Source organism: Lissotriton helveticus, chromosome 3_1, assembly GCF_964261635.1.
Source record: "Lissotriton helveticus chromosome 3_1, aLisHel1.1, whole genome shotgun sequence".
Lineage (NCBI taxonomy): Eukaryota > Metazoa > Chordata > Amphibia > Caudata > Salamandridae > Lissotriton > Lissotriton helveticus.
In genome coordinates, this window is record NC_136061.1 from 66,575,751 (window position 1) to 66,591,205 (window position 15,455).

General features: G+C 49.6%; 1 protein-coding gene across 2 annotated transcripts in view; it reads right to left on the minus strand.

The window, feature by feature from the left end:
* Window positions 1–14,953, minus strand: part of PNKD (PNKD metallo-beta-lactamase domain containing) — a 298,336-nt gene extending 283,383 nt beyond the window's left edge. Inside the window, exon 1 of one of the 2 annotated variants that reach the window (XM_078679248.1) lies at window positions 14,789–14,953. In XM_078679248.1, the coding sequence (XP_078535374.1) occupies window positions 14,789–14,931 (143 nt within the window). In that variant the 5' untranslated portion in view covers window positions 14,932–14,953. Of the gene's footprint in view, window positions 1–13,745; window positions 13,880–14,788 lie in introns of those variants that run through there. The other variant, XM_078679249.1, reaches the window with a different exon arrangement.
* Between the last annotated feature and the right edge of the window lie 502 nt (window positions 14,954–15,455).

Genomic DNA, 15,455 nt, shown 5'->3' on the forward strand with positions numbered 1-15,455 from the left:
TAACGCAGGCATCAAGGACAGCCCACAACCACAGATACTCCATGGAGTAAGGCTCCTGGGCAGTTGACAAACACAAGCACTCACCGGAGTAACACAGGCATCTGGGACTGCCCACAACCACAGATACTCCATGGAGTAAGGCTCCTGGGCAGTTGACAAACACAAGCACTCACCGGAGTAACGCAGGCATCAAGGACAGCCCACAACCACAGATACTCCATGGAGTAAGGCTCCTGGGCAGTTGACAAACACAAGCACTCACCGGAGTAACACAGGCATCTGGGACTGCCCACAACCACAGATACTCCATGGAGTAAGGCTCCTGGGCAGTTGACAAACACAAGCACTCACCGGAGTAACACAGGCATCTGGGACTGCCCACAACCACAGATACTCCATGGAGTAAGGCTCCTGGGCAGTTGACAAACACAAGCACTCACCGGAGTAACACAGGCATCTGGGACTGCCCACAACCACAGATACTCCATGGAGTAGGGCTCCTGGGCAGTTGACAAACACAAGCACTCACCGGAGTAACACAGGCATATGGGACTGCCCACAACCACAGATACTCCATGGAGTAAGGCTCCTGGGCAGTTGACAAACACAAGCACTCACCGGAGTAACACAGGCATCTGGGACTGCCCACAACCACAGATACTCCATGGAGTAAGGCTCCTGGGCAGTTGACAAACACAAGCATTCACCGGAGTAACGCAGGCATCAAGGACAGCCCACAACCACAGATACTCCATGGAGTAAGGCTCCTGGGCAGTTGACAAACACAAGCACTCACCGGAGTAACACAGGCATCTGGGACTGCCCACAACCACAGATACTCCATGGAGTAAGGCTCCTGGGCAGTTGACAAACACAAGCACTCACCGGAGTAACGCAGGCATCAAGGACAGCCCACAACCACAGATACTCCATGGAGTAAGGCTCCTGGGCAGTTGACAAACACAAGCACTCACCGGAGTAACACAGGCATCTGGGACTGCCCACAACCACAGATACTCCATGGAGTAAGGCTCATGGGCAGTTGACAAACACAAGCACTCACCGGAGTAACACAGGCATCTGGGACTGCCCACAACCACAGATACTCCATGGAGTAAGGCTCCTGGGCAGTTGACAAACACAAGCACTCACCGGAGTAACACAGGCATCTGGGACTGCCCACAACCACAGATACTCCATGGAGTAAGGCTCCTGGGCAGTTGACAAACACAAGCACTCACCGGAGTAACACAGGCATCTGGGACTGCCCACAACCACAGATACTCCATGGAGTAAGGCTCCTGGGCAGTTGACAAACACAAGCACTCACCGGAGTAACACAGGCATCTGGGACTGCCCACAACCACAGATACTCCATGGAGTAAGGCTCCTGGGCAGTTGACAAACACAAGCACTCACCGGAGTAACGCAGGCAAGAAGGACAGCCCACAACCACAGATACTCCATGGAGTAAGGCTCCTGGGCAGTTGACAAACACAAGCACTCACCGGAGTAACACAGGCATCTGGGACTGCCCACAATCACAGATACGCCATGGAGTAAGGCTCCTGGGCAGTTGACAAACACAAGCACTCACCGGAGTAACACAGGCATCTGGGACTGCCCACAACCACAGATACTCCATGGAGTAAGGCTCCTGGGCAGTTGACAAACACAAGCACTCACCGGAGTAACACAGGCATCTGGGACTGCCCACAACCACAGATACTCCATGGAGTAAGGCTCTTGGGCCAGCAGAGAAACACAAGCACTCACCGGAGTAACACAGGCATCTAGGACTGCCCACAACCACAGATACTCCATGGAGTAAGGCTCCTGGGCAGTTGACAAACACAAGCACTCACCGGAGTAACGCAGGCATCAAGGACAGCCCACAACCACAGATACTCCATGGAGTAAGGCTCCTGGGCAGTTGACAAACACAAGCACTCACCGGAGTAACACAGGCATCTGGGACTGCCCACAACCACAGATACTCCATGGAGTAAGGCTCCTGGGCAGTTGACAAACACAAGCACTCACCGGAGTAACACAGGCATCTGGGACAGCCCACAACCACAGATACTCCATGGAGTAAGGCTCCTGGGCAGTTGACAAACACAAGCACTCACCGGAGTAACACAGGCATCTGGGACTGCCCACAACCACAGATACTCCATGGAGTAAGGCTCCTGGGCAGTTGACAAACACAAGCACTCACCGGAGTAACACAGGCATCTGGGACTGCCCACAACCACAGATACTCCATGGAGTAAGGCTCCTGGGCAGTTGACAAACACAAGCACTCACCGGAGTAACACAGGCATCTGGGACTGCCCACAACCACAGATACTCCATGGAGTAAGGCTCCTGGGCAGTTGACAAACACAAGCACTCACCGGAGTAACACAGGCATCTGGGACTGCCCACAACCACATATACTCCATGGAGTAAGGCTCCTGGGCAGTTGACAAACACAAGCACTCACCGGAGTAACGCAGGCATCTGGGACTGCCCACAACCACAGATACTCCATGGAGTAAGGCTCTTGGACCAGCTGACAAGCACTCACCGGAGTAACGCAGGCATCTGGGACTCCCCACAACCACAGATACTCCATGGAGTAAGGCTCTTGGGCCAGCTGACAAACACAAGCACTCAGCGGAGTAACGCAGGCATCAAGGACTGCCCACAACCACAGATACTCCATGGAGTAAGGCTCCTGGGCAGTTGACAAACACAAGCACTCACCGGAGTAACGCAGGCATCAAGGACTGCGCACAACCACAGATACTCCATGGAGTAAAGCTCCCGGGCCAGTTGACAAACACAAGCACTCACCGGAGTAACGCAGGCATCAAGGACTGCCCACAACCACAGATACTCCATGGAGTAAGGCTCTTGGGCCAGTTGACAAACACAAGCACTCACCGGAGTAACACAGGCATCTAGGACTGCCCACAACCACAGATACTCCATGGAGTATGGCTCCTGGGCCAGCTGACAAACACAAGCACTCACCGGAGTAACACAGGCATCTGGGACTGCCCACAACCACAGATACTCCATAGAATAAGGCTCCTGGGCCAGCTGACAAGCACTCACCGGAGTAACGCAGGCATCTGGGTCTGCCCACAACCACAGATACTCCATGGAGTAAGGCGATTGGGCCAGTTGACAAGCACAAGCACTCACCGGAGTAACGCAGGCATCAAGGACTGCCCACAACCACAGATACTCCATGGAGTAAGGCTCCTGGGCAGTTGACAAACACAAGCACTCACCGGAGTAACGCAGGCATCAAGGACTGCCCACAACCACAGATACTCCATGGAGTAAGGCTCTTGGGCCAGTTGACAAACACAAGCACTCACCGGAGTAACGCAGGCATCAAGGACTGCCCACAACCACAGATACTCCATAGAGTATGGCTCCTGGGCAGTTGACAAACACAAGCACTCACCGGAGTAACGCAGGCATCTGGGACTGCCCACAACCACAGATACTCCATGGAATAAGGCTCCTGGGCCAGCTGACAAGCACTCACCGGAGTAACGCAGGCATCTGGGACTGCCCACAACCACAGATATTCACCATCAGCACTCTATGTACGAACACTGCATCAATAGCATTCAAATGAGTGAAGCTGCTGCACGGGCAGTCCCTGGAGTACTTCTGTACTAGCAGACGCTGGAGTAAAGTCACTGTACAAGCACTCCCTGGAGTAAAGCAGCGGCACGAGCATTCCCTGGAGTAAAGGTGTACTATGAGCAATCTATGTACTAATGCTGCAATAGCCCTCGCTGAATATTGTTACCAGCTCCTGGACCGGGGCCTAAGATTATGAATAATGTTACTAGCTCCTATGCTGGGGCTTAAGATTCTGAGTAATGTTACTAGCTCCTATGCTGGGCTTAATATTCTGAATAATGTTACTAGCTCCTATGCTGGGGTTTAAGATTCTGAAAAATGTTACTACATCCTATGCTGGGCTTAAGATTCTGAATAATGTTACTAGCTCCTATGCTGGGGTTTAAGATTCTGAAAAATGTTACTACATCCTATGCTGGGCTTAAGATTCTGAATAATGTTACTAGCTCCTATGCCGGGGCTTAAGATTCTGAGTAATGTTACTAGCTCCTGGGCCGTGGCCTAAGAGTATGAATAATGTTACTAGCTCCTATGCTGGGGCTTAAGATTCTGAGTAATGTTACTAGCTCCTAAGCTGGGGCTTACGATTCTGAGTAATGTTACTAGCTCCTATGCTGGTTCTTAAGATTCTGAATAATGTTACTAGCTCCTATGCCGGGGCCTAAGATTTTGAATAATGTTACTAGCTCCTATGCTGGGCTTAAGATTCTGAATAATGTTAGCAGCTCCTGGACCGGGGCCTAAGATTCTGAATAATGTTACTAGCTCCTCTGCTGGGGCTTAAGATTCTGAATAATGTTACTAGCTCTTATGCCGGGGCCTAAGATTTTGAATAATGTTACCAGCTCCTATGCTGGGGTTTAAGATTCTGAATAATGTTACTAGCTCTTATGCCGGGGCCTAAGATTTTGAATAATGTTACCAGCTCCTATGTTGGGGTTTAAGATTCTGAATAATGTTAGCAGCTCCTGGACCGGGGCCTAAGATTCTGAATAATGTTACTAGCTCCTCTGCTGGGGCTTAAGATTCTGAATAATGTTACTAGCTCCTATGCCGGGGCTTAAGATTTTGAATAATGTTACCAGCTCCTATGCTGGGGTTTAAGATTCTGAATAATGTTACCAGCTCCTGGACCGGGGCCTAAGATAATGAATACCGTTACTAGCTCCTATGCTGGGGCTTAAGATTATGAATAATGTTACTAGCTCCTATGCTGGGGCTTAAGATTCTGAATAATGTTACTAGCTCCTATGCTGGGGCTTAAGATTCTGAATAATGTTACTAGCTCTTATGCCGGGCTTAAGATTCTGAATAATGTTACCAGCTTCTATGCCGGGGCTTAAGATTCTGAATAATGTTACTAGCTCCTATGCTGGGGCTTAAGATTCTGAATAATGTTACTAGCTCCTATGCTGGGCTTAAGATTCTGAATAATGTTACTAGCTCCTATGCCGGGGTTTAAGATTCTGAGTAATGTTACTAGCTCCTATGCTTGGGCTTAAGATTCTGAATAATGTTACTAGCTCCTATGCTGGGGCTTAAGATTCTGAGTAATGTTACCTGCTTCTGCAGCAATTAATGCACCTACGCGCCTTATAAATTGGTACTTTTAATTCTTAAATCAGCAGGGCTGGCTTTGAAAATGCAAGCTCCTTTGGTGCGTCATGCACCCCCCGCGAGTAGCGTTGAGACAAAATCACTCACCCAGGACACTATGCCATTGTGGTCTGGGTGAAACCCCCCCAAGGTTTTCTACTGACCTGTCTGTCCTACTCTTAGACTCAATCAGATAAGTCGTGTGCAGCAGGGACAGGCAAGGACTTACTACGAATATTCAAGGAGAGGCCGCATCCTTGGAAAAGAAAGATGTCTATCAGCCCTGAAGGCTGAAAGCCCGAGATGAAATCACTGTCCTGTGGACTTTGAGCTTGCGCTTCCAACCAATGCCAATTGTTTTGGTCTTCTGCTTCTGAGTCAGTTGCTTATGCATATTTTCGTTTGGTTTTAGTAAAATAGGCGTCAAAATATCCACTTCTTCTGCATTCGGAATGAACTCGAACTTTAACCTCCATTGAATGCTGCAGATGTCAGGCCTCCAGAACTTTTTATGACCGTTGAACACTTCAGATAGCCTGTGCTTGTTTTTAGGACTGGTACAAAAGGGGGTGGTGATGGACGGAGCATCTGAACCAATCAAACACTCACACCCAGTCAAAAGATCTGGGTTTAATCCATCACCGTTCTTTAGCCCACTCTGCCACCCCAGTTCAGACATGGCTATATGCGGATGTATGACGTTACAACGCATACTTTTACAACGCCTACCTTTACATCGCAAGTTTTACAATGCATACCATTACAACGCATAATGCTTTTGGGCGCTGGATGGTGAATAGTTTAATTTACTATTCCAACTCCAGTCCCCCTGGATAGTAGGGAAGGTGTTGGATAGTACATTAAACCTATTCCCTATCCTAGAGCGCCCCCCAGCGCTATGCGTTGTAATGGTTTGCGTTGTAAAAGTTGCGTTGTAATGGTAGTTTGTTGTAAAAGTTTCGTTGTAAAGGCTGTATACCCTATATGCAAATCAGTTCGGGCTGGACTGTTCCCATGAGGCACAGGGTCAGACTGATTTGCATATAGCCATGTCTGAACTGGGGTGGCAGAGTGGGCTAAAGAACGGTGATGGATTAAACCCAGATCTTTTAACTGGGTGCGAGTGTTTGATTGGTTCAGATGCTCCGTCCATTACCACCCCCTTTTGTACCGCTTTTGGCCACCATAAGTGTGGCAGGGTATGCTCAGACGTGAGTCCCTTGCTCATTTTGTCACTGGATTCAAGCAAGTCGGGCTTAAGACGGCTGGAATGCCAGAAACCGGTCCTCGGAAGCTTGTTTCCGGTCCAGGGAAGGCATGGCTTGGCAGTTCGGGCTGGACTGTTCCCATGAGGCACAGGGACAGACTGATTTGCATATAGCCATGTCTGAACTGGGGTGGCACAGTGGGCTAAAGAACGGTGATGGATTAAACCCAGATCTTTTGACTGGGTGCGAGTGTTTGATTGGTTCAGATGCTCCGTCCACTACCACCCCCTTTTGTACCGCTTTTGGCCGCCATAAGTGTGGCAGGGTATGCTCAGACGTGAGTCCCTTGCTCACTTTGCCACTGGATTCAAGCAAGCCGGGCTGAAGACGGCTGGAATGCCAGAAACCGGTCCTCGGAAGCTTGTTTCCGGTCCAGGGAAGGCATGGCTTGGCAGTTCGGGCTGGACTGTTCCCATGAGGCACAGGGTCAGACTGATTTGCATATAGCCATGTCTGAACTGGGGTGGCAGAGTGGGCTAAAGAACGGTGATGGATTAAACCCAGATCTTTTGACTGGGTGTGAGTGTTTGATTGGTTCAGATGCTCCGTCCATCACCACCCCCTTTTGTACTGTTTTTAGGACTGAGCATGCAGCTGGAGTTTGTGAATTCAGTGGTTTTCTTTGGTGATAACTGGAGACAAGCACCCCTGCGCATCATACATAACGTGGCTGTGGCACTTTAACTGCAGACTCCTAACTGAAACGCTGTCTTTCATCTGCCTCATCTGACTGGCTGGATATCCCCCGGTCCCAGACTGGTCAGCGAGAACTGGGGGGGGGGGTGAAACACGAGCTCTGCGCTTCAAAAAGACGTCCTTAACAGACACATTCATGCCCGTGTTCAAACTGTGTGCCTGCTGCAAGGGTCTCCGGGCTGGTTTTGACGGCGGCGCATAGATTGGGAACCACTTTATGCGGTTCATTGGGAAATGAAGACATGCACGTTCTTTGAATACAAGAAGCCTAACAAAGACGATCATATATGTATATTACAAACACAACGCAGCTCGTTGTCTGGTGCTTGCGTTGCACGCACGCCTGTGCACAAACAAGGTGCAGAATGCGCACTATTGCACCCTGCACAAGACCCCGAAAAAGACCCGGTTAACAACTACATGCACGCCTCTCGTGCTCTATGCACCGGAGACTCAGCCCCCTATGGACTGCCTGGAATATTATCATAATTACACCGAGCTGCGGATAATTAGCGCGCTGCCAGTCAGGCGACTGCCCTCGGAAGATGGCAGCCTGGCTCGGTCAGCATTTGAACCCGTGGGGGCCGTTGTGGAGATTAAGCAAGCTATTGCCCAGAGTTGCAGAGTGGGACTCCATGATTGGAATAGGCACCGAGGTGAGAATTATCAGGTCCGTGGAATTTTTGAGCCCAAGTCCCGCCGAGGCGGGGAATTGAACCCTGGTCCTGGGCTAGACCTCTGCATCAGGGTCTGCCGCTCTAACCATTGAGCCACACTTCTCCACTTGAGGAATATAAATTGTCTGTAGTCGAGGCCAGTGTGGAGTCTGAGACACCATGGAGCTTTACGTTTCCATCTTGCAAAAGTGAGAGAACAAGAACTTGAACAGTTCTGAGATAAACCGTTCTACTTTATTGAGTAGAGAACTTACGTTCAATAACTTATGTGCAACTAAACGCAACTGACCCTTGCACGGCACTCTGATGCCCTTTAGGGCCTCGTTCCCACCGACGTAAAAAATCAAAATAAATAAATTGATTGTCATCATCGTATTAACTTTATTTCGGTTCAATGGATCATAAAAGTGCACAGTGCAAAAAAACATTATAAATGCATAAAAAGATCCTAAAGACAGACTGCATCCAAATACCAACGTACAGTAAAAAAAGAAATAAAATCCAGTAATAGAGCAACAATTGACAAATGTTGCCCCCTGATTAAGACCAAGACCAGGAGACAAAAACCTCAATGTGAGAAACCTTATGTCACCCAAAAAGTGTGTATATTTTACATTCTTTCATACCTGAAGTCTCAGTTTCAGGTTTTAAAAGCCATACAATTCATCAAAGCATTAAAAGCACACACGTCAAATATGTACACATTAGGGCCCAGATTGAAATAAGAGGCTTTTTGGTTAAAAAGGAAGATCTTAAAATAGGATTGGTTACTTTCTTGACCCCCTGCACAGAATATCAAAATCAAGTGTCCCATCAGCATAGGGCCAGTCTTCATCACCAAAGAAGCCCCCTATTCTGATCAATGTGAGGGGTCCATCCCTCATCCTAGGAACATCTTCCTAACACGCCATACGGAAAGAGATATCTTGATACTGCGAACACTATCGCGTGGTGGAGCTCGTGTTTCAGTATTCTAAGGGCCTCTGGGTGGCAAGGGATCCCTAGGTTCCTGCACATCTGTACTATGCACTTTTGTCTCACTCTTTTATATGACGGACAAAATCAGTGCTTCGGTTTCTTCTGCTGCACCACAGGAGGGACAATCCCAATCGATTATCCTTTGATGGGTCTTGGTAAAGATTGATTAGCTGATGGCACTATCATCTGGAGAAGCTCATGCGGTAGGGGCCAGCGATTGGTGAAGCGGACTACTCAGTGGAGACATGAACCACTACTATACACTGCAGAGACTGACCGCTGCGCACTACAGAGGCCCACTACTGTGCACTGCACGGGCGCCTGCTCTACCCTGCACATACTCCTGCAGTGCACTCATACATGACTGTGCACAGTGGATGTATGTCACTACAACGCACACTTTTACAACGCATACCTTTACACCGCATTTTTTACAACGCAACATCCATTACAACGCATTCCATTACAACGCATGCCATTACAACGAAAATTAAAAAACTACATTTACAACGCATTCCATTACAACGCATAATACCTTTACAACGCATACCATTACAACGCATAACATTACATTGCATGTTTTGGTAAGTATTGGATAGTGTAGGGGTAAAATGTACTATTCTAACTCCAGGGGGTGCAACAGTAGGGTAAGTGTTGGATAGTGTAGGGGTAAAAATTACTATTCTAACTCCAGGGGGTGCAACAGTAGGGTAAGAGTTGGATGGTAATGGTATGCATTGTAATGAGTGCATTGTATAGACATGTGTTGTAGTGGTGTGCGTTGTAGTGTCATGCGTTGTAATGGTTGCGTTGTAATGGCATGCGTTGTAATGGATGTTGTGTTGTAAAAGTTTTGTTGTAATGGTAGTGCATTGTAAATGTTGCGTTGTAAAGATTGTTTCCCGTGCACAGTACACTCGTAACTCCCTTATACCCGCGGCGCACCGGTGTTAAAGCCCCAACATGCTCTCTCTGGGTCAGGTTGCACAGAGATGACAGGGAATAATTATAGGTGTGACACACTCACGAGAAAACCTGTAGAGCCTGTACTGGCACCACAAGTCTAAGAGCAATGAAAGCTAAGAACTGCCAAGCTGCAGGGCCAAGGAAGCATAAACAGTGCGGAGCCCTGGGAACCGCACACCCCTGTGGGGCCGATGGGACTAGCCACCCCCAAGACTCAGGGAGCCGATTACCCATCAAGACACCTGGGATCCAAGCACACCTGCAGGGTGAATGGGGCCACCCAACCTCCACCCACAGCTCACACCTGCAGAACCAATGGGACCACCCCCTCCCCCGCTCAGGGAGCCAGCCACCCCCCGGGAGTGCATCCTTTAGGTTTCATAAGCCAGCAAAGACATCCTTCCTCCCCATGAATCCACATGTACTGCTCCTAAACCCTAATTACTTATAAAGCATCTCACACTAATAAGCACCAACTGCCTCAAGCAAAACATTGACAAGACGCAAACTGTGATCTTCGGCAGAAACTTGCCGCTGTAGGACTCCGCGCGGTGGCCTGCAGAAATCCGACCCACTCCTCTCCCAAAACTCAAGCCAAGAACCTCTGGACAGTCATCGACAACCAATTCAACATGAATGGCCAAGTGAACGCGGTCTCTGTCTCCTGCTTCCACGCACTAAAGAACACTCACAAAACCATCCACCGAACCCTCATCACCAGCAAACGGGACTACAACAACGCACTCTATGCTGGAATCAACACTCACCGGACCAGGCGACGTCAGACCACAGAGAACTCAGCAGCAAGACTCACCCTCAACCTGCCACTCCGAACGAATATCAACCCGCACTTCAGAATTCCACTGGCTCCCCATGCACAAACAAGCTCTCTCCAAACTCGCATACACATTCAAAGCCTTACACAGCATGGGCCCTGCATACCTCAACCACCACATCAGCTTCAAAAACGTACCAGACACCTGCTCTCACACATCCCCCACATACACCGCACCAGGACCAGTAGTCGTGCTTTCTTCCAACTAGCTCCTAAAGTTAGGAATGACATACCCCTGCACATCAGGGCCACCTCCTCAGTTATTGAATTCCACAAGAAGCTGGTGACCTGGCTTCTTCACCAGGCAACGGCCAGGCACCGGCCAGGCAACCGCTCGGCCCAGACTGCTCATCTACAGGGGCATCAATACCCTTCCGGGTGAATCGTGCGCTCTACAAATACACATAACATACCAAACAGGGCAAAACCCGTTTATGATTGTTGAACAAACCAAAAAACACAAACATTCCCCAGGTAAAATCTACTTTTCTGAGCAATCACAACAACATATCCAATCCAACCAAATACACAAAAGTCAGAAAAAAATATATACAGCTTTACTATTTGTCATGTAACACTTTTTAACTTCTTACTTGAATGCAACAATCTCTGATATTTATGTATTGCCGCTGTTTTGAAACTGCCCTTCTTTTTATCCAAATACAATAAAATATTTGACACACAAATTCATACATTTAAAACTTCATATGCATAAAAACACAAATACACAGACAACATATACGAAACAAAGGGGAGAGTTTTCAAGAAGATCTAATTCGTAATTTACAATAAGATCACTCCTACTTTTTGTGTCACTGGATCTCTAGGAGAACATTCAATAACATATAGATGTACGATCAGAAGCACAGACTGGGCGGCCGCATTTGTCGTTTGACAAAAGGGGTTGAAGGTGGGGTACCCCAATATTGAGAGGCAACTGGAGAGAAGTACCTTTTAACTGCCATGAAGAGTGGATTATGAAAAGCTGAGATATTCCACGACTGCAATAGTTGAAGGAAAATACCACTGTGAGGGCCCATTGACCAAAGGAACTTATTCCAGCAATTCCCTGAGCAACATAGTTTTGATGGTGACCCCAGACCATAGTCTGGCGATATCACAGGCACATTAAGGAAGCCTTGATAACTAGAAAGTGCTGAGACTGGATAAGCAGAACGTGATTAAGTGGAACATGCCGGTCCTGGAACAACTGTGAATGAGATATCATTTGGGAGGAAATATGCATATGTAAGTCCTGAAGAAGGAGGTATTTACATGTTAGTGTCACCGAAACGTGTCGACGGAATTGAAAGCACAACCTATAGTGCATGAATGATATCTATATGTTATTGAATGCACTCCTACAGATCCACTGGCACTAAAAGGGTGAGTGCTCTCATTTGAAAACAAACATTATGAAAGCTGTGTATATTTTTTCATACTTGAGTGGTACTTGGTTGGATTGGATGTGCTGTTGTGATTGACGAGGAGCGACTACTCGGAAAATTAGGTTTTTATCTGGAGGAAAGTTTGTAGTACCGTGTCCACTTGGTTTGAGGGGGATTGCCCATCCTTCTGGTCTATTATTGTTGAACACCCTTGAGAGGCATCTGTATATCAAAGTCACATTTCAATGGACACTTCCTATATCGATTACGACTGGTTATCGATTTTTTAATGCTAAAAAACAGGTGTTAATTATTAAAAATGTTTCAAAAATCGATGATAGGCGAGGTGTAATAATTCTATTAGAAATATCTTGAGAATCAAAAGGTCTTTGCTGCACACGCCGCACCACCTTCCCCAGCACAGTATTAATTACACGCTAATCTAAAAGGTGCACGAGAGCAGGCTGGACCGCCGCGGCAGAGATCAGGTGTAATACGGGGGGCAGAGATTCCAAGTACGGCTGGGCCGACTCAGACGTACATCCCTTCAGTGTCGATAAAACAAATGCCACTCGGGGGAGCACGAGCGACGCAGAGTGATCTCAGAGTTCACACTCGGTTCAATCGGTCATGGGGTTTGTCTGAGTTCTGCTCACTGTAATTTTGCAACAATTCCTGAGTAACAAAAGAGCAGAGAAAGAAGCGAAGTGGGAGGCCTGCTCCCCGCAACAAGAGCCGAAGGGGCTCCAGGTGGGATGCTTCCCAAGGCCCGGCTCCAGCCAGGCGCTGGGTGTAAAGAGAAGCTTTGGGCACTGTTATTATTAAGAGTGGGTTGTGAAGGACAGGCAGCCCTGCCGCCAGCCAGGGCCAAGCAAGCCCCTGCATGTGACCACCAGAAACCCGCGTGCCAAGCAAGGGCCCTGCAGGAAATATGAGTGCCACAGAAATAAGAAACTGCAAATATTCAACACAGTGTACCTGCCAGCGAGAAAAGGAATATAACCTCCTTAAACCGTGTGCCAGGTGAAATACCACCCAGTATATATCTGATGATGATGAACTTGCCAATCAGCTGCCAATAATGGCAACAGTGTTCTCTTGTTCGACATGCCAGGGCGCTGCCAGTAAGATCCGGCTGCTGAAAAGGGTGCAGTTGCAACCCTTGCTCACGGTTGTATGATCACCGTACCTCATGCCTGCCAAGAGCCTGCCGTGGTGCATTCCACGCGAATACGTGATGCATCTGTGCGACCCAGTGGAGAGGGGGCGGCGGGGGTTGGAGAGTGGATGGTTCATTGGAGAGATCATGAGGGACAGACGTACAGGACCCTACACCCGGACCAGTCAATGGTTTCCACTTGTCACCAGACTGCCGAAAGCGCTGCGATGCCATGCTGATGGAAACGGTGCGCTATCCAGATGCCAATGACATAGCATGCTGCCAGCTTCCTACACCAGGAAGGACCCTGGCACCAGGCAGGGCCGTCGCGCGCAGATTACAAAGTGCACCCATTGCACAAGGGCCTCCTCCCACCAGCCGGCCTGTGTCGCAAGAGTGCACAAGTAGCAGCACTGGAGGCAGCGCTCCCTGTGCACTGCAGACAGCCTCCCTCGCCTGTGCATGCCCCGTTCTGCATTCACCTCCTCTGCCTCAGCCGTGCCCGGCCTTGCACCTCATATGCATGCTCACCCTTTATACATGCCATGAAGCCATCAGGCGCGCGGCCACATCGCTGTGCACGAACCCACTCCGTTGTGTAACAACTCCCAGCGCCGCTGTCTCCTGTTTGCACGCACAGTTAGCTCGTACAGGGTGTCCTGCCCTTTCCTCGACAGTGTTCACTTTATTGCTGCTTATTTCAGCCCCTCCCACCACCTCGTGTGCATGGAACGCTGCATTGTACATAGAATCTGCGTTCCTCACAGTCCTGCTGCTTATGCAATTAGTGCACACCGAGCTCTTCCTTTGACAGAGTGCCCGTTCTTATTATCACTGCGTGCACAAGCGCCCTCTTCATTGGGCATTGGTTTAGCCTATACTAATAAATGCATATATTGTGCATAGAAAGCTCCCTTGTGACCGGAGGGCCCCTTTACTTGTGCAGGGTCCCTTCCTCCTGTATGCCACCGTGCCTGTGCAATCACATGCTGACAAATTAATACACTTCTGGTTATGTGTGCATGCTCCCCTTCTTATGCATTGCTCCCACCTCCTCTGTTGAGTTGTGCCCCTATGCTTCCCCTTGCAAGTGCTTTCACGGTCACATTTCTTGCAACCCTTATTCTGCACAGGCCCATTTTCTTACTAATGGACCCCACCACTTCAGCATGAATGCTTCCTCCTCGTGCATGTCCCCCTTCTTATGCCACTCTTGACTGTGCAACGCCCGCCCTGCTCCCATAGACTAAGCTCCCTTGCACATGATTTCGTCTTTCTTTGCACAGCCCCCTCTACTTTGCACAGCTCTTCTTTTCATGTGAATGTCACCTTCTTATGCATGCACCCTTTTCCTTATGCATGACTCCCTGTTCTTCCAGCATACCCCCACCGTGCATAGAGCACCCCTCCTTCTGCCTGCTCATGTGCATAGGCTGCCCCTTTTTGCACCCCCTCCCCTTCCCTTGTGCATTGCCATCCCTGTGCCCCAGCTCACCTCTAAATTGCGCCCCCCCCCCTTCTTGAGCAGGGCCCCCCTCCCTCATTCTCCAGCCCGCTCCCCACAGATCACTCACGCCAGCCGGAAGAGCAGCCTCTTCGGAGGGGCCATGAAGGCCAGGGGCGGGCGGCGGCCCCTGCCCGAGCCCCGCAGGCACAGCAGCAGCAGCCCGCAGCAGCAGCAGCAGCAGGCAGCGGTCGCAGCCACCAGCAGCGGCATCTCCGTACCGGGGGGCGGGGCCTGCGCGTGCTGCTGTGACACGCCTCCGTCATCTATGACAAGAAAGGGGCGGGGCTCCGAGCACCGAAGCCGATCCCCTCATTGGACTGAGCGATGTCAGCGAACCCGAATCACGGCCACGTGCTCCGTTTACCTCAATGACATCATAAAGGGGGCGGGTACATATGCATACACATGGGTCTTACTCTATAAGAGGGCGTGGCTTTACCTCAACAGTACCACCGGGAGGCGGGGCGTGGAAGGGTCGTGGACTCGAGACCAAAGCTGGGGGCGTGGTCTAAACTCCAACTACCAGGAAAAGGGCCCGCCTTCCTTGTACCTCGGACAGCGATGGAGGGCGGAGCAAAGAGGCTGGAGCGGGAAATTATGTGAAGAGGTGCCACGCCTACTCTCCCTCGGTTGGCCGGCCAATAGGCACAAGCTGACCATTCACAGGCCAGCTGCCCGCTTGGGGGCGGAGTCTCGTTGTTGTGCAGGCTCCAAAGGCGAAAGGTGACCCCTGG